Raw genomic sequence first — 27,484 nt, forward strand, 5'->3', positions numbered from 1 at the left:
TGTTTTAGAAACATTATCAAAGTCGCTAGAATCATTTTTTCAATTTGGGTGATAATAGGTTCTTTGAGAAAATCGAACATAGCCAAAATTTGAATGTTGAAATTCTTCTTCCAAATCACTTGAATCAAAATTCCACCATTGTTTATGGAAGTACAATTGACTTTTTTGTTTATACCAACTGCTGGTCCTTTATTTCAAATGAATGAATTATCTACCCTATTCTCAGCTTGAGAATGACTATTGATGAATTATATGTGGTAATTACAATCAGTTTTGGTAGTTTGGAGTATAGAAATTAGTTTTAAAACAGCATATTAGCTTCAACTAACAACGGATTATAACAAACTAACTATCTTAATCTTTATGAATTACCAACTTATATACAATGGAGGGTCATATTTGTTAATTTTTTTTATTTTTTCTTTAATTTAAATATTGTTTAAAAATATTCATCGTACTTTATAAAACAGGATCATTTTGACACTTTTATTTCCATTCCTCGCCGTACATAGTATCATTCCTCTACGACTACATCGCATATATAATAATATCATATCCAACCTTCACTATTTAAAACAGGACTGCCCTAAATGTCATATGTTGTAAATAGCAAATATTTATAACATCAACTTTTGAGATTGTTTTGGATCTTAATTTGACCAATAGTGTTGGCAATGCACAAAATATAAGAGCTGGAGATCTTAGGTAATTTTGCTTCATCAAAATTATAGGACAGTGAATTATAGTATTAGTCTCAATTAAAAAAATCACTATTAGTTAAGCTCCAACCTTGAACAAAAAAATTAAAAACATTATAAACATTTCATATCAAACCATCATTTAGATTAAAAAAAAATTGTATACAAAAAAGGTTTTAAAAAATTGTTAGACTAACCTTGAGAATAATAATATCATGACTTGTTTGAATGTTTTCCCCAAATTGAACCTAAACTTTTTCCGATTAGAAACATTCTCAATCAAACTTACGATAAGTTATCGATTAGTTTGGGGACAGTGCTTTTACCTTTCTCTGGAGAATAATAATGTAAATATTTGTTAAAATATATTTGTCAATTTGATAAAACTAGAGTTAAATTATAAAACTAAATTACTGAATTAAGAACGTAATTTAAGAAAACGAGATATCCAAAATGCAATAACTATTACTTTCAAAAAGAAATACAAAAGCTCAAAGGAAGACCCCATATATATATTTTGATTCAATAACTATTACAAGCCACTTCATGCCATGACACAAGATAAGGGCAAGGATTCTAGTGAGGAAAAAATAATAAAAGAGTTATTATTCTATTTAGTTGATTCAAAATTTATTGCCTATCATCAGACAAATAATAACGATGACAATAATAAATGAAAACAATAGGCTTACGTATCTTTGGATATGACAAGAAACAACACACCCAAATGTATCCAAGTAGTCTACTCAGCTGGCTTGCTGCCTTTGTAGTTGCTTACTAATTGCATTTGGACATCATTAGAAACTGGTGAATGCTCTTTGTACTCCATGGTGAACTCTCCTTTGCCCTGAAAATTGTTTCAATATCAACAATACTAACACCAATATGTTTACGGAAATGAATGATGTTCAATTTGGGAGATCTAGGTCCTCGGAATCAGCTATTTACAATGTTTTCTGTTTTCTTTAAAAGTACAAATTAGTCAGTTCAAATTTTCTTGTTGCAAATAGGAGGAATCTTTTATCTACCCTATAAACGAACCTGACTGCTTTTGTATATCTTTGGATATATTTTTGTTCCCCCCCCAAAAAATAATAATAATAATAAAAATGTACACCAAATAAATAGGTGTAGTTATATATGAAAAACCTGAGTCATCGAGCGGAGAGATGTCGAGTACCCAAACATGTTATTTAACGGAACCTGCAATGTAAAAATGATTGTTAGTGCATCAATTTTGGAGAGAATGGACTAATAAAGGTCTTCGCTTGCAACACAGAATTGTTTGGAGAAATCGAGGTGTATACAAAGGTGGTTAACAGAATTACAGGAAATGGTGCATATGAAAAGCAAATTTAGAAAAAAGGATCCAAAGTACACTAAGAATCGGGTGTTTATATCTTCGATGAGATTGTCATAAAACCATCCACACAAACAAAAAGAAAAATTGCTTACATGTGCCGTAATTATAGAGTCGTCTCCATCCTGGTCATTTCCAACAATAATACCTTTTCGCCTGCCATAGAAAAGTGGGACAAATACTTCAGAAAAGTAGAAAAAATGGTAAAAAAACCTGGACTTCTTGGGTTGAAACAATAAACCACTCACTTGTTGATGTCACCACCAACAGTGCCTTGAAATTCTGTAGGTACTTTTACTTCTACCAGCATAACAGGCTCCAATATCACCGGCCTAGCAGCTGTATAACACTGGCATAAAAAAACGATGAAAAACATTTTGAGGTCTTGTTTCCTCCCATGGTAGTGGGCTCAGGTAATAAAATAACTGACGAATAAATAACTATAATAACTTAAGGACAAAAAGTTTCCAGATCAGGAAAGTATCCTTGAATAAAAACATGGGATAAAGAAACGTACCTTTCTAAATGCATATATAGCAGCCAACTTAAATGCAAGTTCGCTGGAATCAACAGCGTGAGAAGCACCATCAGTCAAGGTAACACGAACGTTCTCAACAGGATGCCCAATCAAGGAACCACTGAGCAAAGTATTAACAAAAACAAATATAAGATGTTGCAAGCAAGTACAATATAATCTATTCAATCAGATGTATAATATAATGTCATATTTCTCCAATATTTTAAAAAAAGAAAATGCTTACGAGTTGGCAGCTTCCCTAAAACCCTTCTCGATTGCTGGGATAAAATTTGACGGTATAGCTTGTCCTACAATTATGTTCTCAAACTCAAATTTAGCTGTTGATCCAGGAGGAAGTGGTTCAATATATCTGCCATTACAGATAAATAAAAGTGATGTTGAAACTACCACGTCACTACACCCAAATAATACATAAGGATAGACAATGTAACTGCCATTGCAAATTGTAAAACAATAACATAAGTTAACCGAAATTTAACAATAAATGAAACTTTCCATTGATGGCACGTGATGTGTCAAAATGAAAGACAAAAATGTGTGTCAAATCCGAGGAAAAATCAATACAAAACTGGTAAAAGTGACGTAGCCTAGAATCAAACTATAGAAACTTTATTAAGAACGAGATGTAAAATAAAAGAGGGAGAGCACCTATCCTACCTAGGTTAATTCTCCCTACATCACATCAATTATATCTATCCTTCATCCTCAATTTTTTAAAAAATTATAATAATGATATTGATAATAAGGTAGCTTCTTTCTGGGATAGGAAAAAAAACCCAGAAGAAATATTCTTGAACCACAACCAAGAAAAAATGATCCAAAATTCCACATAAAAACCCCTCTAAGGGCTAGATCAACCTTCAGACATGACTGCTTGGTGAAAATTAGAAAATGAATGCATTTAGTTGCAATTACATGTCAGGAGATATTCTGTTCCTCCTTTACATATGTGACAACATAGAACACTCAATTTGAGACACACTGGTAACAGATTGGAACATCCCATGGCTCGTGAGAAGGGGCAAAACACGCAAAACTCTTTCCTTCCACGCCAATCATACTGATTCTTGTTAAAAACTGCATCATCCATCCCCTACCCACCTTCATCCTCTTTGTCTCCTATTTCACAAACAACTACACTTCGAGTTCTAACTGCTTCGAATCTGGTAAAACCGTCTCCAGGTTGAACGCACAAAATTCTCCTTCAATTGCTGGCCTTTCCTATACATTTTGCCATCTTTTTCCAAGTTGTTTTAAATACGAGTTTCCTATAAACCATAAGTGGGCATTCTCACTCTTTCATTTTATTGGCTTCTTTACACTTGGATTCACTGCAATTGTTTGGGTGTTTCTAGCATTAAGGCGAGTTCTTAATTTCCTTGACTTCTCTTCACATAATTTTCCATTTGACAAACTAAATTTTCCAAAGCAAGGGTGTAATGTCTTTCAACTCATTGATTTCCTCCATCAAGTTTCCAATTAACAACAAACAGTCATAGTTTGGAATGTCAAATTGTCAATTTGATTCAAAAGGACTACATTCTTTGGCTGCAAACCATATTTGAAATAGGAGTTTGAGTCTAGGAGTTTTCATGTTATGCAATATAATTCTGTTCTTGGCAATTTTCTTGAAATTCTTCTCTAAAGATGCACATTGTTCAATCATGGGCATCACAAGGCTCTTCTTGCAATCCGAGCAGCAAGAGTTCCCAGTCTTCCACCAACTGCGACCATCATTAGTCCAGAAAACCGTTCTGATATCAAATTGACCCTATTTATAGATGGCGCACTCCCTAAAACATCAGATTTTGGAAGTATAGCTGCTGCGAGGCTCAACCTCTTTCGCTGAAATTTCCAGATCTTTGAATAAGGATGCTTTTGTTGCTGATTGTTGGTGCACCGTCAACCACTCCTGGAATTTGGGCCTCATAAGGGATGTGTCGGACAGTGAATTTGGCAATGTGGCTGCCATTTTCGAAATTCTTCACTCTTGGGCTCTGAATGGTGAGTGTGACAGTCTTAACTGGAAGCTCAATGCTTCTAGAATTTTCACTACAAAGTCTACCTTCCTTGACCGAACTCCCACTATCTTCCCCCTGGTGCGCACCATTCAGAAGGTTAAAGTCTTCTTATGGTACCCTGCTTATAGAAGCCTTAATACTCACGTTAAGCTCCAATGAAAGCTTCATTATGCCTCTCTTAACCCATTTATGTGCTGCCTTTACCTTAAAAATGAGGAGACTCTTGACCACTTATTTTTCCATGGTGACTTCGCAATGAAAGGTCGGTCTCTCTTGTTCACAATTTTCAAACTGGACTTCTATCTTCCTAGTAAGACAGATAGTTGGATGCTTGATGGGCTCGATAGTAAAGCTTTTTGTCCGAAGGGGAACATCCTGTGGAGATGCGCTACTCGATCTCTTTTGTGGAGCATTTGGAATGAGAGAAATAGTAGATTTTTTTTTTATGATAAAATATGATTCTTTTTGGACTGTGGTTCAATGCTTAGCTTCTTGGTGGAGCAAGTACACCAAATACTTTTGTAATTATAGCCTTTCTATGGCTTTTAACAATTGGAAGTCCCTTATTTGCTAGTTTTTCTCAGAGAGGGTCGCCTCGTCCCTTGCCCTTAGGCTGTCCTTTTGTCCTCCAGAATATATTTGTTTCTTATCCAAAAAAAATATATTTGTTTCTTATCCAAAAAAAAATATGGAGCACTCCTATTTGTAGGGATAGATTGACTAGTTTTTACCAACTCTCCCTACATCAATGGGGATGTACAATTCATAAGTGGAGCAAAGATGTGTAGATCTCACTCACACATTTCAACAGTTTCAGAATTAATTTATTAAATGGGAGAGAAGATTGATCAACTAACCAAGATATGATTTGGCTTTAAATCTAAAGGTAAACAAAGCTTTGGCAATCATCCAAACCAACCAAATTAGCTCTTTTCAATTGTTATAATCAATTGTTTTTTCATTCTCGACTATAACTTGCATCAGTAGTTTCAGTGATCTTCCAGAAATAAATTTCTTTGAACTGTTTTTCAAACTATTCTGATGCCAGTCTTTTTTTTTTTTCAATACAAAATACTTGGATATTTGAATGAATGGATCTAGAGGTGTTCAAATGACACGACAACCCGAACAACCCCAACCACCCAACCCAATTTATAAGGGTCGGGTTGGATTAGTTTAAAATTTGGGTTGGTTAAATTTTACTTTTTGAGTTGGGTTGGGTCTCGAGTTACATTTTTCAAAAAATCGGATGAACCCAACTATGTAATTGGCAGCAAGTGTAAGATCTTTAAAGTTATGCAATGAAGGAACACAAGTGGCACTTACCCACATACTCGTCCATACTGCCCTTGGCCTCCTGTCTGTTTTTTATGTAAATAATCAAATTCAGCACGTTGAGTGACAGTCTCTCTGAAGTTGACACGTGGCTTTCCAACAGTTGCATCAACCTATAGAGCATATCCAGCCAAAAATTTCCCATTTATAGATTTAATTCCAAATACAGACAACAAATCTTCTTTTCTTTTCAATTAACTAAAACCAAGAAACCTTGAAGAATAAATAAGACAAAGAAGTAAACCTTGTACTCTCTCCTGATGCGTTCAACATAAATATCCAAATGTAACTCACCCATCCCTGAAATTATTGTCTGCTCACAGAAATAGTTAAAGAAAAAGCATTAAGATACACATGAATAATTATTGAAATTCTAGAACTGAGAAACTTATGGTACCTGCCCGCTCTCTGGATCTAATCCAACACGGAAAGTAGGGTCCTCTTTTTGAAACCGATTCAAAGCCTTTGAGAACTATTCAAAATATACAAAATAAAGGTTCAATTTACAGTACTACCAATAGTATGATCCCAGTAACACTCAAAGAGGAATCATTTCAAGTCTCACCTGTCCTCCAGAATCTTTTGAAACTGGTTGTACCGCCAATGACATCACCGGCTCCGGGACGTTCATAGAAGTCATGGTGTATTTAATTGACCCATCCGTAAATGTATCTCCTGATAATCCAACGGTTCAGAATATCATAAAAGGTCCGAATAGGAAACAATTCAACATCTCTTGTCCCCATCCTCACATGGTTAAACTCAATACCCCCTCAAATTTCTCTAAAAGACATCCTGTGTAATATATCAATAGATTACAGGATCATTGATTCTTGAATTATCAAAATTTAGAAGTGTTTCAAGATGACTCCATCCTCAATGCAAGATTACTCTGGTCATGATACAAACTGAATTGCCATAAATTACCAATTGGTGTAAGTATGAATATGAGACACACCTGATGCACAATCTACCCCAAAAACTGCAACTATTTGCCCTGCATGTCCCTCTTGAATATCCTGCAAGCAAAGTATATCTTTAGAGAGAGAGAGGAACTGGTGGATAGGATTATGAAAAAAGCTTTAAATACAATAAAACGACAAAACACATATATATATTTTTTTTAATCTGAGTGTCCGGACCGGCTTATGCGCATCTCAACTAATCTCACGCCTGACCCAACAGAGTGTCAAGGAAACTCGTAGAAAATTAATTCCTAGATAGGTAGTCACCATGGACTGAACCCATTACCTTTTAGTTAGTTATTGAAACTATGTCCCTTTTTACCACCATGTCAATCCATGATGGTTACATATTATTATTTATTATTAAAAGAACTTATGCACAGATAAGAAGGATCATCCCCTTCATACCAGAATAAAAACTAGAGGTCAACTACTACAGGAAAAGGCTTTAATAATTGTTTCATATGGTTCATTTAAAAATTGCGAGAATGGATGTTAAAGAAGTCAACCTCCATTTCATTAGAATGCATCCGGACCAAGCGAGGAACCTGCAGAACATGAAGATAAAATTAAATCAAATATAAAATAGTCATCCACTGTCCATTTTGGAAGCAAAAAGACATGGCCACATCATCTTTTCTTCGTTCCAATATTTAAAAGATTGCCAAACAGAACCCTAATTTATTTTAATTTCTCCTTTGATAGTTTTTTTATCCTTTCTAATTAAGAGAGACACCATTTCAAGGTCTTGCAATAAGGATAGGTAGGATATAACTTTGCCAGTAAAATGCTTTCTTCCTAAATATTCATTTCTTCTTCCTGTAGGCTTCTTTCACTATAAATTAGAACACAAGGACACCATAATACAACCTATAGAACATATCTTGTTCAAATAAGGTCGTTATAAATAACTCGATCATTGCACTTTCCTTTATAATCTCCCACAAACTTGCTATTTGTCTCCCTTATTTTATAAGCAATGGAAAGGTTGAAGGCACATATACTATATAGTACATTTTTATGTATCACTAACAGAAACTAAAATAATTAAGAAGTATCGAAGATAAAAGATAAGACAATACAATAACTCCCACAGATACTATGGCCCTCTCCTTGCTTGAGCTCACTCAAAAGCGTAAACCAAGCCATGAACTTTAACTCTCTTTTTTTTAACACCTTACTACGATCGCTCTCTCAGTGTACATTCTCCCCACATTTTTTTAATTATACCTGTACTTCCCTTTCTTCATGTTGGCAATATTTTTAGTAGTCATGTTGGCAATATTTTTTAGTAGTCACGTTGGCACCTTTGCCTATATCGTAAATTAGTCTCATCAAAATGATACTTGTTTCTCAAAGTTAAATAAATAATTCTAAACAATTGTCAATCATCATTTCATCCTACCCCATTCATACACAACCAATTTTAGGTAATGTTAAATGTAGAATATACCATCATCTCATCCTAGTTTCGTTTTTCATTTCGAATGTTACTCCTAATTACACTAATAGCATCCCTAATAAATGTAAATCCTTAGCATAAACAAGATGAAAAACATCAATTAATATTGCATGCCTATAAAACTGACCTTAATCCTCTTGCCTGTGTTTACATTGACAATGAACTCGCCCTTCTTGATGACACCTTCATAGATTCTTCATTCGAGGGTGAAAATATGCTAGCATCAGTAATCAAGCATTTAATTTACGAATGCAATTATGTACAAGTATTTATATAAATTAATACTCACATAAACTAAAACCAATGTTTTGTATTTTAAAAGACTAAAGTTGGTCTCAAGCCTTTCCTCTAAAAGGCCAACATGTACGCCTCAATCTTAATCATGAATGTTAAACAAATCATAACTTGTGTGATCGAAAATAACAGTTATGTAACCTCACAAAAAAAACAGAACAATTTTAAAAAATTATTTCTTTTAGAAAACTAATCAATTGGCACAGCAATCTTTAGCATCACTACTGTTATCAGTAGACGATAAGAGTAACCAATTCTATAGATTTTTATCTTTGATTCAATCGTATTTTTCAAACCTAAGAAGTAAAGTAGTACTTAAGCCAGAAGCATAATATACACATAACACATTACACGACAATAAGTGACCTCATTTCCCCTGTCCTTTTCATTTAAATTTTCTACCCACCCGTCCATATTTCTTAATTAAAATCGAATATGAATCTGTGTATCATGGACTTCCGAACTATTCCCTTATGCTCTTTTCACTTCAACATAGCACATAGAATACCTCAAATAAGTTAGCTGACCAAAACGACCTTCCTCCAATTTAAATGCTAATGCCACAAGCCGTCCATCTGGAGAACCACTCAGTGCAATCTAAAATACAGCAGATATTTCAATTCTCAAATCAGCATAGGAAAATATCTAGAACACTAATTATTTATTTAGACCAGTAACCTTCTCTTCATTCTTTGTTTGGTCCAAAGCATAATTGCTAACTTCAACTGGACAAGGCAAATAATTAAGTACTCCATCTAAAAGTGGCTGAACTCCCTGAAATCCATACATAAGAAACATGAAAATACTATTAGCAAACAGCTGTAATACATATAGTTTATTGGTAGTGGAGTATACAAGAGCAAATTGATCAAGCAATAAATTTGAGAATATATATAATTAATAAGAAGAAGAAAGGAAGAAAGAAACTAGTGAGAGAGAGGCATACTACATAAAATGAATAATTAAACTAGGAGTCTGTGTTTGCTATAGGTTAAAAGAAATTATAAGGTACAACTCTTACTTCTGCAATCATATTAATAGAATTCCTAGGTATCCTAAATTTAATGTAAGAAAAAAAATGAAGAAAATCAGCTACTAATAATGAGTAGCTTGGAGGACTGTGTTGGCAACATAGTTATTGTGTCTTAGTTGCACTTAGCAACTAATAGTAGTTAAGCGATGCAACCAATGAGGGAACTCAGTGTACTTATTTTATTGATTTACAAACTGATAATTATAACTTTAAAAATGACAATATGCCGTTAAATCTAATTTTGGCTACATATATGTTCCTTATGTTCGGATATATATTTTTTTAAATTTAGTACAGAGTAATCTCTCATCACTTTACTACTCTTCTTGATGCTGAAAGTTTTGTCAGGGACCTTACCCTTTCTGCTGTTAAAATATAATCCATGACTAAAGGATAGAGAAATGGTTTTTTTACAAGAAACAAAAAAGTATAGATAAATGGTTGTTATAAGATAGTTTCTAAAATTGGGCTGGCTGTACCCTTTGCGTCCTCCATGCATAGAAATTTAAAATCGGTTCTTGAAGCATGGAATATCAAGCGACACTGCTTGATTTAAGATAGTGTCAAACCTATTAAAACTATAAACAAAAACTCTAAGACAGCTATCATCTAAAAAAGCATGAGTACCTTGTTTTTAAATGCACTACCCATGAATACAGGTATAAACTTCCGTGCAACAGTAGCCCTTCGAACTGCAGCCTATTTAAAAAGAGAGAGATGGTGATTAATGAAAGCTACAAGTACCTATTGAAAATAACACACAACAGTCTCATTTTTTTTAATAAGAAACAACCATGAACATATCATATAACAGCCTCGTTAATTTCATTAAACAACAAATTAAAGGAAAACCAAAACAAAACAATGGATCTGCATTTACTTTAAATTCAGTTTAGAACGTAGGCAGAATAGACACCCCTCTGGTGCTCCCATGAAATAGAACATGTGGAAGTGGAAAACATGAGTGTGCATGTCGTTCAACAATCAATATATCAGATTATAATATATTCTTTTGTATCTCTACCCTACCCATCGTTATGGATAAAAAATATATTGTTCCTACTATATTCCTTGAATAGGCACCTCGAGATCTTCAGGTGATATAGGTTCATCACTAAGAAATGCTTCAGCAAGTTTATCATCGACTTCTGAAACCATTTCAATTAGTTCACGCCTCTTTTCTGTGACTAAAGCTTCCATGTCTGCAGGAACTTCTTCAGCGGTAACTTTCTCACTGCATTGCAATAACCAACCCATGAGAAGAGGAGGATTGGAAATATGTTTTCTTCTTTTATCTTATGAAGGGTTGAAAATAAATATTGGATGAAGAAGGTTTGGAAATGTACCCATTGGATCCAAGAAAATAGTAGGCTTTAAGTTGTACAAGGTCAACAAGACCCTTAAATTGCTCTTCCAAGCCGATTGGAACTTGCACAGCAGCACTATGATGCCGGAGTTTAGACCTTGCCTTCAAGAAAAACCAATTTAATTCAGTTCAAAGATTAGTACTCAACTCATTATCACTACCAACATAACTGTATTATTGACTAACTGCAATTCATTAACTCCAAAGAAACCACCAAATCTGCAGTGAACTTTCTATGACAAGTAGCAACACCGAGACCAGGCAGTCAGCTGAATGAAAAATACAAGAATTCATCCATCTTCATTATGATGAGCATGAAAAAATTTATGTGAAAAAATATATTGATAACATTTCTTAAAATTTTATTTATAAGTAGTGATATTATATAAAATTTCTTAATTAAAATGATGTGACCTCCTAGGGCGAAAACAACGATAAAGTATTTTTTATCAGACAACAGATGAGGTAAAATTATTTAGTGTTCTTAGGTTTCTGGACACGAGGTTGTTTCTTTCTAGCATAATTAATCAGCATGGTTCTGATATTGATCAAAACTGCATCAGAATGCTTTTCTAATTTAGTTACGTTTGAGGATTATCTATAAGTTCTCTTACATTTTTCAAGATGTTTTGGGGTGAACCTGACGACAAAAATTAGGGCAATTATAATTTTGGAGGGGGAAAAGACAACACTTGTTTAGTACCAGCATGTTGTTAATTCTATTTAATGTATCATCTGCAACGACATGTATGGGTGTCTGTGTATGAAGAAAGAAAATAGTGAAAGAGATGGATACATTCAATAATTTAAAATTTATAAACAACAATTAGAAAATACAGCAAAATTTAACAGTATACTACACTCCTTTTGATAGTCACCTGGTTCAAAACCTTCCACGGATCAGCACCCATCCTATCAAGTTTATTGATAAATGCAAGCCTAGGAACTTCATATCTTCTCATCTGCCGATCAACAGTAATAGACTGACTCTGCACACCACCAACACTACAAAGGACGAGAATGGCACCATCAAGAACACGCAAAGCTCTTTCTACCTCGATTGTGAAATCAACGTGACCAGGGGTGTCGATAATGTTAATCTGAAATAAAATTGTATAAAAAAAACTTCACGTAACATGTCACCACGCCAGAAAATTTTGATAATCACATATAGATGTCCCTACTTACGTTCATTATGACTCCAAATTATAAAATGAGACGAATATTTTTAAACAGAAATGAAAACCTTCTGTACAACCTACCTTGTCGAGATGCATATAAGCTGTATGAATATCGTTGTTATTGTTACCAAATATATTGTAATTAAAAAAAAAAAAAAAAAGTCTCACTATAATGTTCTTTGAACGCTGGAGTTAGTATCGAAGCTATCTTAATGGAAAAACGAAAAAGTATCATTTCTCTCTCTTGCGTTTTATGCAAAGCAGAATAAAGTATCAATAGACTCTGATCGCATCCTATTAGCTTCAACATCTAAGGAAGATCAGCTCCAAATTAAAAAAAAAAAAATACACATTTTTTTAGAAATCCATAATTGCACCTGATAACCATTCCAAGTACAGTAAGTAGCAGCGGACTGAATTGTGATCCCCTTCTCTCTCTCCAAATCCATAGAATCCATCTTAGCACCAACCCCATCTTTTCCTCTAACCTCGTGGATTTCATGGATTCTACCCGTGTAATACAAAACTCTCTCAGTCAGCGTCGTCTTACCCGAGTCAATATGTGCGGAGATCCCGATGTTCCGGACCTTCTCCATGGATTCCTTCCACCATGGTTCCTTATCCTCCTTCACACGGGCAGCACTGGAAGAATGGCGGAGGTGGAAATTCCCAAGGAGGAGAGCGGAGGAGGGTGATGGAGATGAAGAATGGGTGAGGGTGGAAGAGTAAAAAGAATAAAGAAGGCGCGGTGTGGAGGTTCTCCGGAAGCCGGCCATGGCGACGGAAAAGAGGGGTTTAGAGCTAAACCCTAAACCCTTTTGTATTTAGCCGTGTGCTCTTGTGGACCTTCGCGGGGGCTGGAACTGTCTTCCTTTCTTCTCTTTTATTTTGTTGTTAGACGAGGAGAGATTGTCTCAGTTTCAAACCTCCACTATATATAATATATACAATAGGGTTCTTCTCAAAATGCAAACCACAATATTTTCATATAGTACAAGTTTGATATATAGCATTTGTAACGAAATTATTTCTTGATATATATCCATTTAATAAGTATTTTTTTTTGTGTAAAGCAAGCAGTTGAGTCAAACCATAAAACTATTGATGCAAACAAGTTCACGCTTCATTTAAACTATACATACTTCAACACTCCGAATAAGTTTTAAAACTTTTGACTTTATATTTTGTAAGTCTTGCACTTTCAAATTTTATCTAATTGTAAGTTACAAATTCATCACGTAATTAAATTAATTTATATCTAACCCTTTTGTTTTTTTTAATTGTGACTCGATTCTTTTTATTATCCGTGAAATATTTTTATAATCCTTTTTTATGAAATTTTAATTTGATGTCTAAATTATTCACAATTTTATTCGTAATAGAATTTTCAACTGTTAAGAAGATTCACAGACTTTATCATGCTCGAATTACATAAAATAAATTTATATTTTGTATGTTATTGAAATAACTTTTGGTTAAATTTTGCACGTACATTTTAGACATACAAAATACTCTTAAATTTTAAGATGTGAACAAATTAAAAAAAAACCACTAAATCAATTTGGATGTTTTCAGAAACTAAAAGAGTGTTTGAAAAACTAACTTTGGTTTCAAGTCTTGAATTAGGATAATAAAGCATTTTATTATCAAATGTGAATTGAAGACATTCAAATATACACACGTTTAGATGATCTTTTTTTTTTTTTTGCCTGCTTTTATAAGCTTTTTATTACCAAACGTGCATTTTCATTACCGCAATATTTTGCAATGTTTAGAGGAATTTTATCATTTTAAATATTTTTTTTTAATTATAAAAAATGGTCAAAAATAGTTACATTCATAAATATTATAGAAAGGTTTATATTTTAAATTATTATTATTAATCATAATGTTAAAGCAAATTATTAATCTTCAATTTTATAACATTCCAATTCATAAACTTAAATATATCATAATTTATTTATTATATTTTAAAGTTTCTAATGAATTAATCTTTATTATAAAAATTAATGATAAGATTTTTTTAACATAAACAAAATCACAAATTAATTATAAATTTTAGTTTCACATTGTTAAAACAGAAAATTGCATAAGATAAAAAAATAAAAAACAATATATGTATTTTTTTTTCATATTGATTTTAAATATACTACTTTTATAATTAAAAAATGTGGTAACATGAATATTATTATTATTTTTTAAACAATTATTATAAAATAATAAAAATGATTATATAACATTGATTTCTTATTAAGTTGTTACAAATTAAAAAATTACAAAGACTAATTTAGATTAAGGATTAAAATCGTTTGAGACAAAATTGTTACATAATTGAAAATAAAACATTAAAAGGTGACCAACTAAATTTTTAGGAATAAATTGGGGAAAATTTGTTTTAAAAATAAAATGGGGAACATTTCTTAATTGGAAAGAAGAAGGCAAGGGTTTTGTTCAAAGCGGAAGGGAAGTGTCGCCGGAGTTATTTTTAGCATCACCATCCTCAACTTGCTTCATCTCCATCGCGTTAACCTCGAAGCTCTTCGGCAGATTCAAGAATGGCGAAAGCCGCTCCCGATTCACAGAGTAACAGAGCAGCAGTGCAGGCCACCAACGACGATGCATCTGCAAGTAAACTGTGAGCAAACTCACCTCAAAGCATTATTCTGCCACTAAGTTACACGTTTGCGATCCATCCATCGCCTTTTCCAGTTTCCAAACTGGACGCTTCAAAATTTTCTTATATAACCCTTTTTCCTGCGTTCTCAACGCCGTCGAGGTGGTCTTTTGTTTTCATGAGTCGATGTTGATTGGATGAATACACTTCTTATCCTTTAAGGAAATTTCCAGCTGGAATACACGCTAAGATTTTGTTATTTTGTTTGGCAATCGGCGAATTCTTACTCTTTGATGCGATATATCCTCACTCTGTCATATGGGATTCAATCATGCTAGAATTTACTGTAGTTCCATGCTCGTAATTGGATTTTGTTCTCACAAGGACAGTTTCGATCCATAATTTGTTTATGAACATTGAATCTGGTCCATCCTTTGGTAGAGTTTAAAAACGAGTTGGGTTTATACGTTAAGATGTAACATTAGCCTCTCCTGTTTGGTTTACAGATCATGTGTTAGAAAGGGATATATGAAAGACGATTACATACACCTTTTTGTACGAAAGCCTGTCAAGAGATCTCCAATTATTAACCGAGGTACAATCTTGTTACTTCTCTTAAATATGTCACTTCCTTAGAACTTTCTTTTATTCACTCTGTAGTAAATTTATCCATGTTGTTGCTAATAAGGCTATTTTGCCCGGTGGGCTGCGCTGAGGAAGCTCCTCTTTCAATTCCTCAATGTTGGAAGCAATACAGAGGAGCACACAAAGAAGCAGATATTGTCGCTTGGAGCTGGATTTGACACAATGTACTTCCAATTGCAGGCAAGCTGCTTAATTAGGTCACGGGCTATAACATCTTTAGCATAGACATTCGTTCTTCGTTTATATTTAAATCTCATTTTCTGTATTGTCCTATATTATATATGGTGTGTGCCTGTGCGTGTTTCCTACCACGTGTAAACTAATAATAGGTTGGGATTTGAAGTTGATCATTTTCTATGTTTTCTATGCTTGTTCCAATAATGTTAAGTGGGTCTGTCCTTTGCTTACATTCTCTGTTTTCCCCAATTAACATCCCATTTGGAGTTGATGCATTTGTATTATGCTTTTACAGAATGAGGGTAATGCACCACATTTATATGTGGAATTGGACTTTTTGGAGGTGCAGTTCTGAAACCTTATTTCTTATTCTTTTTAATCCGTCACTTACTATTGAAGCAACATGTACACATTGTTAAATTTTAATGCAATAGAAGAAAATTACGTCAACTAACAATAGATTGTGTCAGTGGCTTCCTTTGTAGCAATGAAACTGGTCTCACTGGAATTCTGGGTTGTGCAGTTTTTAATCTATCTATTTTTTTCTAGGTGACCAGTAAGAAAGCTGCAATAATTGAATCCTGTAGTCAGTTGAGAGAAAAAATCAGTGGAACTGTATCTATATCCCTGGGTAAGTGGTCTGTGCTATCATTTCAACATCTTTCATTTTCATATTAGCAGTTGCAGGTTTAAATCCAAACCCTGTAAAATGCCATCTATTCATTGTTGCTCTTTTTCCATGTCATTTGACATTTTTATGGCTAGTTTCAAGGTCTTTCCTCGACCATAGTATTGATGTATAGTTCTCTTTCTGATTTTTTATGATGCATAGCTTTAGGCTACATTAAAGTTCCATCTCAATAATATTGATCCTCCCCCTTCTTCTAGATTGATTGACTAGTGAACTTGATTGGTTGAATTCCTAAATTTTGTTTCAGGGATTACGAGGAACATTTGGATGTTTGATACTTGTTATTACACTAATTTTTTTTTTTCAGTTTATAATTGGAGTTCACTGATTATTACCATTAAATGAATATGTGATAGATCAAGTGATGTAATTATGTTTTTGTTTACATTCATGTAAACAAATTTTAGTTGATGCTGTATCTCTTGTACTTGTTACTTGTTAGGAAGCCTCTATGCCTGGCTTCTTTTTTAAATATAAAAAGATTAAAAATATTGAGAAACAATGTCAATTCATTTCATTGAATAAATGAAATTACTAAAGGTCAGTGCGGCATGAGAATTATAAAAAACATCTCCAATGGGCAGTGAGAGATAGGATAAAGCAATGCCAATTAATTTCATTGAATAAATGAAACTACTAAAGGTTAAAATTGGAAATGTTTTAAATTTAGCCGAAGGGAGGTGTTGAACTAAAGGTAAGAAGTTCAAAAGAATGATAAAAATTGATTGCTGAGAGGCGTTGATTGTGCACACAACTGTCAAAAGAAGCTTTGGTGAAATTTCACCGAAGGGACTTCCTTTTCTTTGTTGTAAGGATGACCTGCAAGGATGCAGTTCAACAGAGTTGAATGGGTCTTTTGGAGAAGCAATGGACCACTGAAGTAGGAAAAAGATTTCAGCAAGTGGACAAAGAACAAAGAGAAGTGAGACAAATACACCATCTTTGAAAGAAGTATTTCGCAGCCAAGAAGTCTCAAACTGAAAAGGGCAAGGACCCAAGCAACGTCACCACAGGTTAGTCAAGGGGTATTGGTTTGAAGTGACTCTTTCTATACATGTGGGACATGCCGGACCAAATTTATTAAGCCAATCCTTGGTTAGCCAAAATCCGTCTAATAGTGAAATAGATGATAAATCAATGGACTGCTTTGATCGTTCTGATATAGCACACAGAAATGCCTCCTGCTGGTGCACCCTCTCAAAGATCTTTTTGGAAGCTACGACATTCAAGACCTCAACTTAAATTGGAGAGCTTATATTTTTCCAACCTGATTTTGTTGCTACTATTCTGTTTTTACTTTCTTTTTTATTTCTTCTCATTACTTTTCATTATACTAAATTCTTTATTACTCATGACCCAGTGAAGATCTATTATCATGGCTTAGCATTGAGTTTTGTTTTCCTTCTTGCTTTTGTTCTTCTGAATATGATAAGGTCGTTAAGGGGTGTCAACCTAGTTGAGATGTCCGGGTGCGATTGCTGATCCCTAGTATTTTTTACTTAACCCTCTTGTACTTTGAGCTCATCTCTCTTTTTGACTATCAATAAAGAGGTAAAATCACATCTAACACATTTAGCAATTAGATATCTTGAAGGTGATAGGCAACAATCCACTCATTGAACGTTTTCATACTTCTAGTAGTTGAGTGATCATGAGATTTCTCCCAAGATCAATGATTCACACTAAAATCACGTTCAAGAACACATCAATCACCCTCAAATACAGCCAAACCATGAAGCCTTGCCAAAAATATCCCAAATGACCTATAGATAGCCAAAAACAAAAACCATCCGCCATAAATATATGAATAGAGAAAGAATAATAACCTTGTATTATCTCCTGAACTTGTGAAATTAGGTTCACTGCACATAACGGATGCCTCTAGTATTTTCAGCTGTCTCAAGAGAAGGCCATCCACACCACGGGCCTGTTAACCTTTCCTGCCATTTTAGTTTACTTGTTGGCAACATGCTTGTATTTTAACAAATGGTGGTTTGATTATAGAGTATTACATTTTTTTTATGGAAAACAGTGGCGAATGATATCCTACTTTGTTTTTTGATCATTTTCTTGCTTTTCAAAATATATTAATGTATGTTCAATTTACCTATAATTTCTTTGCAGAAAAAGGAGAAGTCCATAGTGATCATTACAAGCTACTCCCTGTTGACCTGCGTGAAACCAATCAGTTAAATGATGTATTGGTTCTTGCTGGTATGGATCCCAGGTATGAATACGCAGAAGTTTTTCCTCCTCGTGGTCCAGTTTTTAGAGTGCTTTAAACATCCTTAACTATTTGGTGGATCATTTGCGTCACTTCAGGTCATAATTAAATCTTCATCATTATTTCAACATTGTCATATTTCATTCACGAGAGCTCTTCTTTTAATGTCTTTAATGATGTGGTGACTCATCTAGTCATCTCTGAATTAGTTGGTCTTACAATCTTTCTAATTTTGGTGTCCCTGAGCCTGTGGGCTCTGGTGGAGGTAAGGGGGAGGGATTTTTGGATGTGGATGAGTGGGCTGTTTTGAGAGTGGGTTTGAACATCTGATGAATCCGACATTTTCCCTACTTTTTGGTTTCACATGGAAATTATTAATAGATTTTATCCTGATATTGTTATCAGTTTGCCGACATTTATAATTGCAGAATGCGTTTTAATATACTTGGATCCAGATTCGAGTCAGGCTATTGTTGGTTGGGCATCAAAAGCATTTTCAACAGCAATATTTTTCTTATATGAGCAGGTTTTTCTTTCTTTTTGAAATCATACAAGTTTTTGTTCACATTTCTGGTGGAACTTCTTTCATTTTGAATTCATGTGTATCCTTCATATCTCCACTGGTAGATGTTTTTGTTTTAAATCATGGTTTGGCAATTTGTGACTAAATCTTTCAACAGATTCATCCAGATGATGCCTTTGGCCAGCAAATGATCAGAAATTTAGAGGTACAACTGTTTTTGATAGTCCATGAACAATAATTAACCTTTTTTGTAGTCTATTCCTCCATTTTTCTTTTATTTTTTGAAGGACAAGCTTTTGTTGATAACAATGAAAGAATACTGAAGGGCATACAAAAAAATATTGGCGAACAAAAGTTGAAACTTTTCATTCAAGAAATGAAAAGTGTAATGCTCAACCACTAACTACGTATGATATTTAGGGGGAGAGCTGGATTGTAACTAGGATTATTGAGAATCAGAGGAATGTTGGAATACATATTGAATTGAGGGCGGAACAAAAATGAAATCATAAAAAGTGTAAATGATGGTAAATAGAGTTTAATTGAAAACTTTCCGAAACAATTTGGGCTCAAAATGCTCAATCCAAACATGAATTTTGGATTATATTACAATGAATTTCAATCCCATTACGAGTGTCCAAATGTCCCCTTAAAAGCATTCCAATTAATTAAAATATCCCTACAAGAAAATCCAACACAACCTTTGAGAGAGAACACCATGAGAAGTAAATGAATACAAATTGGAAAGCAAAAATACCAGCAAAGAAGAAACAAAACTTTTTTGTTGAAGAAATAAGAGAGTAGTGCTCAGCTACATAAAAATGGTTTATTTTTTTAAAGAAAAGTAACGACTTTCGTTGAGAAAAAATGAAAGAATACAAGGGCATACTAAAAAACTTACAACAACACCTCACCTAAAGAAAGGGGCTCCAACTAAGTAAAATGTTACTAAATGAATGATTACAAAAGGCCTTCAAAATCGAAGCCCAAAGGGACACATGAAATCTTGCCAAAGACCAGACTTCCTCACCCCAAATATCCCAAACAACAACACACACGTAAAACCACAAAAACTGGTCTTTCTCTTGAAAGACGGATGGAGAAGAAACTCCTCTATTGTCGCACGTACACTTCTTTGGCCAAAAACATATTGGCACATTAAAAAACTGAACAAGGCAAGGGTGTGCTCTATTTTCTGAGTGGTGGGTTGAACAAAATAATAGGGTTTTTAGAGGTTGGAGAGGAACTATTGTGAGGTTTGGTCCCTTGTGTGTTGTCATGTTTCGTTGTGGGGCTTCGGATTTGAAGGCCTTTTGTAACTATTCTTTAGGTATTATTTTGCATAATAGGAGGCCCTTTTTATAGAGGGTTGTACTCTTTTTTGTGGGGCGGTTTTTTCCACCCTTGTATTCTTTATTTTTTCTCAATGACAGTTACTTTTTTTATATTAAAAGAAATAGTCCGTAGGTATTTGTCTTCCATTTGTGGTTCCAAGATTGTCTCATCTACTCATTCAAATTAAAAAAAGGTTTAATATATTTTTATGACAACTTTCATTAGTGATTAAAGAATTTAATATAGATGTGAACATTATTGATGCAGAGTCGAGGCTGTGCTTTGTTAGGTATCAATGCTACACCATCATTACTTGCAAAGAAAAATCTTTTTCTCGATCAAGGATGGCAGGTAAATTTTCTGTTTGCAATAGATAAATCTGAAATAGTGCACGATCCCCTTCTTCTCTTAACAAAGTTCCTTTTTTTATTCAATTAGCTTTGTGATAGAAACTAATTCTGTGGTTAATAACTGATTTTCCCTTAATAGCCTAGTAATATTTAGGTTTAAATACCATTTAACGGAAACTAAACAGAAACATATTATCTAATGCATATTTTCGGATCTACAATGGTCTACTAGTAGTCGTGAATATGGTTTTTCCCCCCTCTCCTGTGGTTATTAGCTATTCATCTTGTTTTGGATGAAGATTGTGATATGTGGGTATTCTGTGATGTTCTCTTTAGTGACAGTATGTTCTACATTCCTGTAAATTATTATATGTGTGTATATACTTATTCCTGACCTATTTAACCTGTTTTTTATTTTAATATTTAATGAAGACTCTATTTGAATATTGTCTCTTTTGGCTGATAGACAGCTGCTGCATGGGACATGCTGAAAGTGTATCGTAACTTGATCGAAGCTCAGGAAAGACGAAGGTTTTTGTTTAAGAGTGGTTTTGGCCATTTTCCTTTGTTTATATATTGTTGTCAATCTGATGCCATGTTTTGTTTAGTGGTTCATTTCTATTATGATTGATGCATTGACAAACTTGCTTGTCGAAGAAAAAGATGGAATCAAATAGTTGAAATGTATGAATGAAGCTTGCTCTTTTTGTGGGCTTGTTATTGTATGCTGTTGTACATTTTTTCATTTTTCTCCAATGGAAGCTCAGTTCCTTAATCAAAGAAACAAGTTTTTTCAACAACAAACTTCTTTTTTACTGGCTATATTTTAAGGTCATGGGTCAATCCATGGTAACCACTGAGGAATTAATTTCCAATGAGTTTCCTCAACACCCAAATATTGTAGGGTCGGGCGGGTTGTCTTGTGAGATCAATGGGGGTGCGGTAAGCTGGTCAAGACATTCATGGATATCTTTATATATATAGATAGATAGATAGATAAAGCATGTCTCAAGACTCAAAGTCTCAAACTAATGTAGCTTTTACCTGTAATTATTTTAATCACTATTTTTGTTTGTTTCAGTAAGCTTTCTGGTTACCTTTGGCCAAATTTTGTTTTGCCTCAGAATTGAAATAATGTTGACTGAGAATTGATATTAGATATATGACGAAATATATGCACGTCTCTCCTGGACTTGCAAGGTCTTTGATGTGGATGTGGTTATGTAAATAACCACTCCTAGGTACAGTAATAAATCTTGGAATCAGACTACTGTCTGTATCAATTTTTTATATAGTCTGAGTACTTAACTTATGTCATGCATTCAGGCTATTCAGCATCCGCTTTTGTGAAGGTTTTCTTTCAAATTTCATATGATTTTCCTTCTTTACTTTGATTTTGCCAATTTGTTCAAGATATTTTCCTGGGAGTATTTTCATGTTTGGCATTTTTTTTTCCTTTAGGATTGAACGGCTGGAGTTATTTGATGAATTTGAGGAGTGGCACATGATGCAGGCAAGTTTATAACCTATTGTTTAATGAGAAAAGGTTCAGGCGCTTGATTTTCCTTTTTTCTTTTCTTGTGTGTTCGCTGCACAAACTGTTGAGATTTGAGCTTTTTCGCTAACTTATTGTCAGTTTTTTTCTTCAATGTCAAGATTTATTTTTCTATTTGTCATCTGTTGACATTTCAGCAATGTTGTTTATTAGTTTTAAACTTTTAACTTCGTAAATCTTAAATACTTCTAAATTCTCATTTGGACAAGAGTGTACTTTGATGTGAGCTTGTACCTCCATTTTTGCATCACTTCAATTAGAAATTGTTTCGTTCCATAATTGGATTTCACTCTAATTTTTCTATTGAGATTTTCATTATTGCTTCTGCGCTGTTTCCTGCCGGCATCACTACTGGTGATTGGTAGTTTTATTTTTTTCCGTCCTTCCAACGGTGGGGTGAAAGTTAATATGAATTAGACTATAGCTTCTATGTGTCACGCTATTGCATTTTTAGATCTTTAATCAAATTATTTTTTGAAACTTTTTAATTGGATGGTTTTTCAGGAGCATTATTGCGTGGCTTATGCTATCAATGATTCCCTGGTACGTTTATTTCGTGGCCATGTTTGCTTTAATATTTTCTTTTATGATTCTTTGTTAAGCGACTCCATGTTCTGGACTAACTTATGGCTATACCTTGTGAAGTGTAATGATCTTGCAATTCTTAATTTTGTCTCGTAATGCTGGTATTAGACATATTTAATCATTTCCAGTCCAAGCATTTTAGTCTTTCCTTAAATTCATTTTGTTTATTCTTCTGGTCCTATTTACTTTCGGTCCGGTCCATATTCTTTGTGAAAGTGTTTCTTTTTAAAAAAAGTGGTTGAAAAGTCTGATCTTTATTATCATTAATATTGGGTCATAAGTTGGAGCACATGCGCAACTGCCCTCCTTTTGTGACCCATTTTACTAACATAGGGACTAATTCTCTTGTGTGGTTACTTTTCTTTACATATGTTGTGACCTGGCTTATCATGGATCTGTTTGTCATTACTAATGTCGGCTATAAATTCCACATATCTCCTTTCTCATGTAATGGCATTTTCCTTCCAATCTAAACATTTGTGATTTGAGCACCCCATGTCAAAATGAAGAAAATGTTCAAAATGATTGAATTCTACCAACATGGTTTTTTAATTTTTAATTTTTAAATTTTTCATGCAACTTTAACACGTTGGCTTTGATTATTTAATGATGAAAGCTTGACAAACATGTTATGTAATGTACTGTCACACAGTGGGCAATGTGAATGGCTTAGCTAGATATTTGTGTCTTCTTGTCTTCATTTCATTTACTTCTCTTTCCTTTTCCCGTTTGAAGGGGAAGAGGAAAACTGATACCACAACAAGGACATACACGGTATCTTATAACTACAACTTTTCATTTGTTACTTTCCTTTCTTGACCCCAGGGGCTTTTTGGGAATTTCGGCTTCCCCCAGGACCAGCACGTGCTTGACCCCCCCCTCTCACCAGCATGAGATGTAAAGAACACCTAGCTGCTGCCTGCTGCCTGCTGCCTGCTGCTACTATTGACTTGACTCTTCCAAGATTTGTTGAAGAATTTAATACTTGGGAGTAGAACGTGCTCTTCACACGTGCCATTACCTACACAAGCTGGGGAGATTATTTGCCAGGCTAAAAGATGAAAAAGGTATTTATTCTAAAGGACTTGACTCTTGTAACTCTCTATAACAAACTATTATGATATGAGCCTCAATTCCTCCTGGAAATTGCATCTATTCATATTTGTTTGTGTTTAAGTTGGTGTAAGTTTGAGATTGAAATTAATCTTTTTCTTTCTTTCCACCCTCTTGTGCTTGATTGTGTTAAGCCAGCTGTCTGGCAAATAGAACATGGTGGGTCCCATTAGTTGAAGAATGTAGTAATTGCCTATTTTGACTTGTGGGGACTAATAACCATGTGCCATACATAATTTAATTTGCATTGTTGGCCCCTTTGCTTTATTACTCCACCATTCTCTCTCTCTCTCTAGTTTTGTTGAGGGATTTGATCATCATCAAACAAATGGGTGCTACAATATCACATTTGTTTATACATGATGCTTTGATTATGCTTACATTTCTATATTCCCTACTCTTTTTTTCTTTTTCTTTAAGTCTATATACACTTTGTTTAAAAGTCTAGTTTGGATTTTTGTTGTTGTTGGACTCATATCTTGTGTTTCGTATTTGCTATTTGTTTTCACACTTGTGATAAAATTAAAACCGACTCACAACAATAATGTATTTGAGATGTCCGGTAAGATTTTGGTGCTACGTAATTTTAAAAGATGAAAAGAGTTTGAAAGCAAAACTAGACCATATGATGGTATAAAGATAAAAGACAGAAAGTCGAAAGTTCAAAATTTGCCATCCAAAAGGGTGCAATTTTAAAGGTATTCTTTTTCCTCTTTATTTTTTGGTTTGTAGAATGGAGTCAGAAATCTTTATAAGAAAGCAATTTTTCTTAGTAGATGTGTATTGTAAAAGTATGTTATTTGTATTAATATTTAAATTGATTCCACATAACTTGTCATTAGCACAATAAATTAAATGGTGACAAGACAAATGTTGGCGAATTAGCTTATGACGTAAATAATACATATAAAGTGGCATTTTAGCAACAAAAAGGTTTGTGATTTGAATCTCTATACTTTTATTATACTAAAAACCATCTACATTCTCTCTTAACAACGTTTTATAGTAGAGACTAGATGGTATTGTTTAAAACAATTTGTTATTAATGGGAAGCACAATTATCATCAAAATCTAAGATAAAAGAAAATGGAAAAAAAAATAGAGCAATGGAGGAGAGGAATACATTTTGTAAAAAGTAGAAGAAATAGATTTCTAAAAATTAAAAAATGAAGAACAAAAAGGAGTCTTCCCTTGAACCTACTTTTTCCACAAAAGAAAAGAGAAGTTTGGTGAAATGAAGTTGCAATAATTCAGGATGGACTGTTCAGTAGATTTTGTTGAGGTCAGAATAAGTCTTTTGTTTTTCCTTTTTTCTCTTTTAATAATAAATAATTATTATGTTGAAGGATATTATGAAGAGAAATTGATGAATTTGGGTCCACATTTTTAATGAAAGTTTGTTGTTATTTATTATTGTAATTAATTGATTTAGGGGAAACAATGGAAGTAGAAGTCTTAAGTATAGGGACCCACTAGTTTGTGTAGAAAGGTAATAGAAAACACCTTTCTATGTATTATTCATTGTTTATTCCCTATGGATTGCTGCCAATCTTGTTTACATCCTCTGGGGTTTGTTGCAAATATAGCATTATTCATTTTACAATTTTGTCAAATTGAAAAGAAAATCAACAATTAGTATATGGTTTTTTTCTTCTAGAAATCATTTTTCTCTCAAATCAGTGAAAGTATGTATCGAATATAACAAAATTTTATTTCTATCCATGTTTATAAGGTTGGTATGTAAGATTTTGCTATCGTTTGTACCGGTTGTTGACCGAAACATGGTGGTTAAATCATTACTATATGTCCTCATTTGAATTGTAAGTTTGTAATATTGGAAAGAGATGGGTTTCTTCAAAAAGTAAAAGTAAAATAAGTGAGGGGTGTGTTCATATTAATTTTTGTCTTTCTTTCAATTCACCCTACCGTAGGGTAGGGTTCGTACCGATAACAGGGATAATGGTAAAGGTAATTTGCAATTTCATTCTCAAATTTTCAATTGTACAAACTACGCTCTTTAATTAACTTTTCAATGTTGAAATTTGATTTTGAACTTTATAATTTTTGTAGAAATTAACTCGAGGATGATAAAAAATGTAAAGTTTAATTTGAGAGTCTCATTTCCACACTCGTATAAGTTTGAGAGTTCAATTTTTCACATTGAAAATTTGAAATCGTATAATTGTAATTGCAACCATACTTCACTGATAACTTTTACAATTTCCCTTAGTAATAAATATTTTATTAAGTTTAAATAAATTTTTTATTTACAATACATGAGATGAGTAAATCGAGTCTCAAACTTCAAAGTCAATATTAAATGAAATAGAAGTTAACATTGTCCAGTAACCTCTTAGAACACGTTATAACATATAATCATTGTTATTTTTTTTATAAAGAAAACGTTACATTGCATATTTATGGAAAGTGAGAACACATTCGAATATATCCGAAAAAAAGAAAAGAAAAGTAAATGTTGATTATTTGGTTCGGGCATGTTTGGTAGGGCACACATTCTTTTAGATCTAAAAGTAAAAAAGAAAATAAAAATCTCTTCGAAAAAGTAAAATTAACAACAAAAACAAAAGTTTAAATAGTTTATTAAATAGAAGTGATAAATCATGGTCATTATTTTTCATAACTTCCACAAATACATGAACGAGAGATCAAACTTCTAATCTATTAAAAAAGTTAAACATTTTATGAAGTTAATTTGATCCAATTTATAATTAAAATTGATTGAAAGTTGTAATTATATTGAATGGGTCAACATGTATATAGATGTAGGATAAAGATGAAAGATTCTTGTCCTAACCCTATTTGTTCTTAAGACATAATTATTCTTTCTTAAGAAAGCAATTGGAACAATAAATAGCCTTTGAACTCAAAAAAGAAGAACAATAAAGAGATCCATTTGGCCATTTCCCCCCTAAATTAAGACATCAATCAAATCTATTATTTTACTTCTTGGGTTTTGATGGCTTCTTCTTCTTCTTCCTTATTATTGTAATTAATCATCTCCATTAATAAACCTTTTCAAATATCTTAAATGATCTCATTAATTAGTTAATATTAGAATCTTTTCACATTCACGAATAAAATAAATTTCTCTTTTAAAAGTATTGTAATACAACTTGAATGGAGAAGATTTGAACTCAGAATCATCTCTTATCCTAACTCGAATACATACATATGTCAGTTGAGCTAAGTTCAGATTGACGTATAAAATGGATTAATTAAGTCATTTAATTTCAATTATCTACTCTAACTAGTAAATAATGTCAAAATTAATTGGTTTACTCTTTTATTATATCCCCTTTCGATCGAGTTAGTGAAAGATAGTTTAAGTCATTAACATTTTTCTTAGGTTAACATTGAAAAATTCTCTCGTAAGCATCTCTAGGTTTTGCATCCTTTTT

The 27,484-nt window shown here is 33.2% G+C and overlaps 2 protein-coding genes across 2 annotated transcripts; one reads left to right on the forward strand and one right to left on the reverse strand.

Annotated features, from left to right (window-relative positions):
* Nucleotides 1-1,143: 1,143 nt before the first annotated feature.
* Nucleotides 1,144-13,174, reverse strand: LOC101211161 (elongation factor G-2, mitochondrial). The gene is made up of 20 exons (XM_004140466.3): nucleotides 12,631-13,174; nucleotides 11,951-12,172; nucleotides 11,053-11,174; nucleotides 10,790-10,940; nucleotides 10,334-10,405; nucleotides 9,352-9,447; nucleotides 9,182-9,270; nucleotides 8,507-8,573; nucleotides 7,427-7,465; nucleotides 6,911-6,971; nucleotides 6,518-6,627; nucleotides 6,350-6,424; nucleotides 6,197-6,265; nucleotides 5,944-6,065; nucleotides 2,820-2,945; nucleotides 2,576-2,696; nucleotides 2,307-2,407; nucleotides 2,154-2,214; nucleotides 1,848-1,901; nucleotides 1,144-1,545 (listed from the first exon to the last, which is right to left on the reverse strand). Exons 1-20 carry the CDS (start codon nucleotides 13,027-13,029, stop codon nucleotides 1,441-1,443), a joined length of 2,262 nt encoding a protein of 753 aa, XP_004140514.1. The 5' UTR covers nucleotides 13,030-13,174; the 3' UTR covers nucleotides 1,144-1,440.
* A 1,477-nt stretch (nucleotides 13,175-14,651) lies between these two features.
* LOC101210913 (leucine carboxyl methyltransferase 1 homolog) lies at nucleotides 14,652-24,423 on the forward strand. The gene is made up of 13 exons (XM_004140465.3): nucleotides 14,652-14,888; nucleotides 15,374-15,462; nucleotides 15,556-15,692; nucleotides 15,985-16,032; nucleotides 16,239-16,320; nucleotides 18,505-18,607; nucleotides 19,010-19,130; nucleotides 19,285-19,332; nucleotides 20,730-20,813; nucleotides 21,279-21,343; nucleotides 22,274-22,325; nucleotides 22,872-22,910; nucleotides 23,778-24,423. Exons 1-13 carry the CDS (start codon nucleotides 14,809-14,811, stop codon nucleotides 23,844-23,846), a joined length of 1,017 nt encoding a protein of 338 aa, XP_004140513.1. The 5' UTR covers nucleotides 14,652-14,808; the 3' UTR covers nucleotides 23,847-24,423.
* Nucleotides 24,424-27,484: the final 3,061 nt, after the last annotated feature.

This window comes from Cucumis sativus, chromosome 6 (assembly GCF_000004075.3).
Source record: "Cucumis sativus cultivar 9930 chromosome 6, Cucumber_9930_V3, whole genome shotgun sequence".
Taxonomy (NCBI): domain Eukaryota; kingdom Viridiplantae; phylum Streptophyta; class Magnoliopsida; order Cucurbitales; family Cucurbitaceae; genus Cucumis; species Cucumis sativus.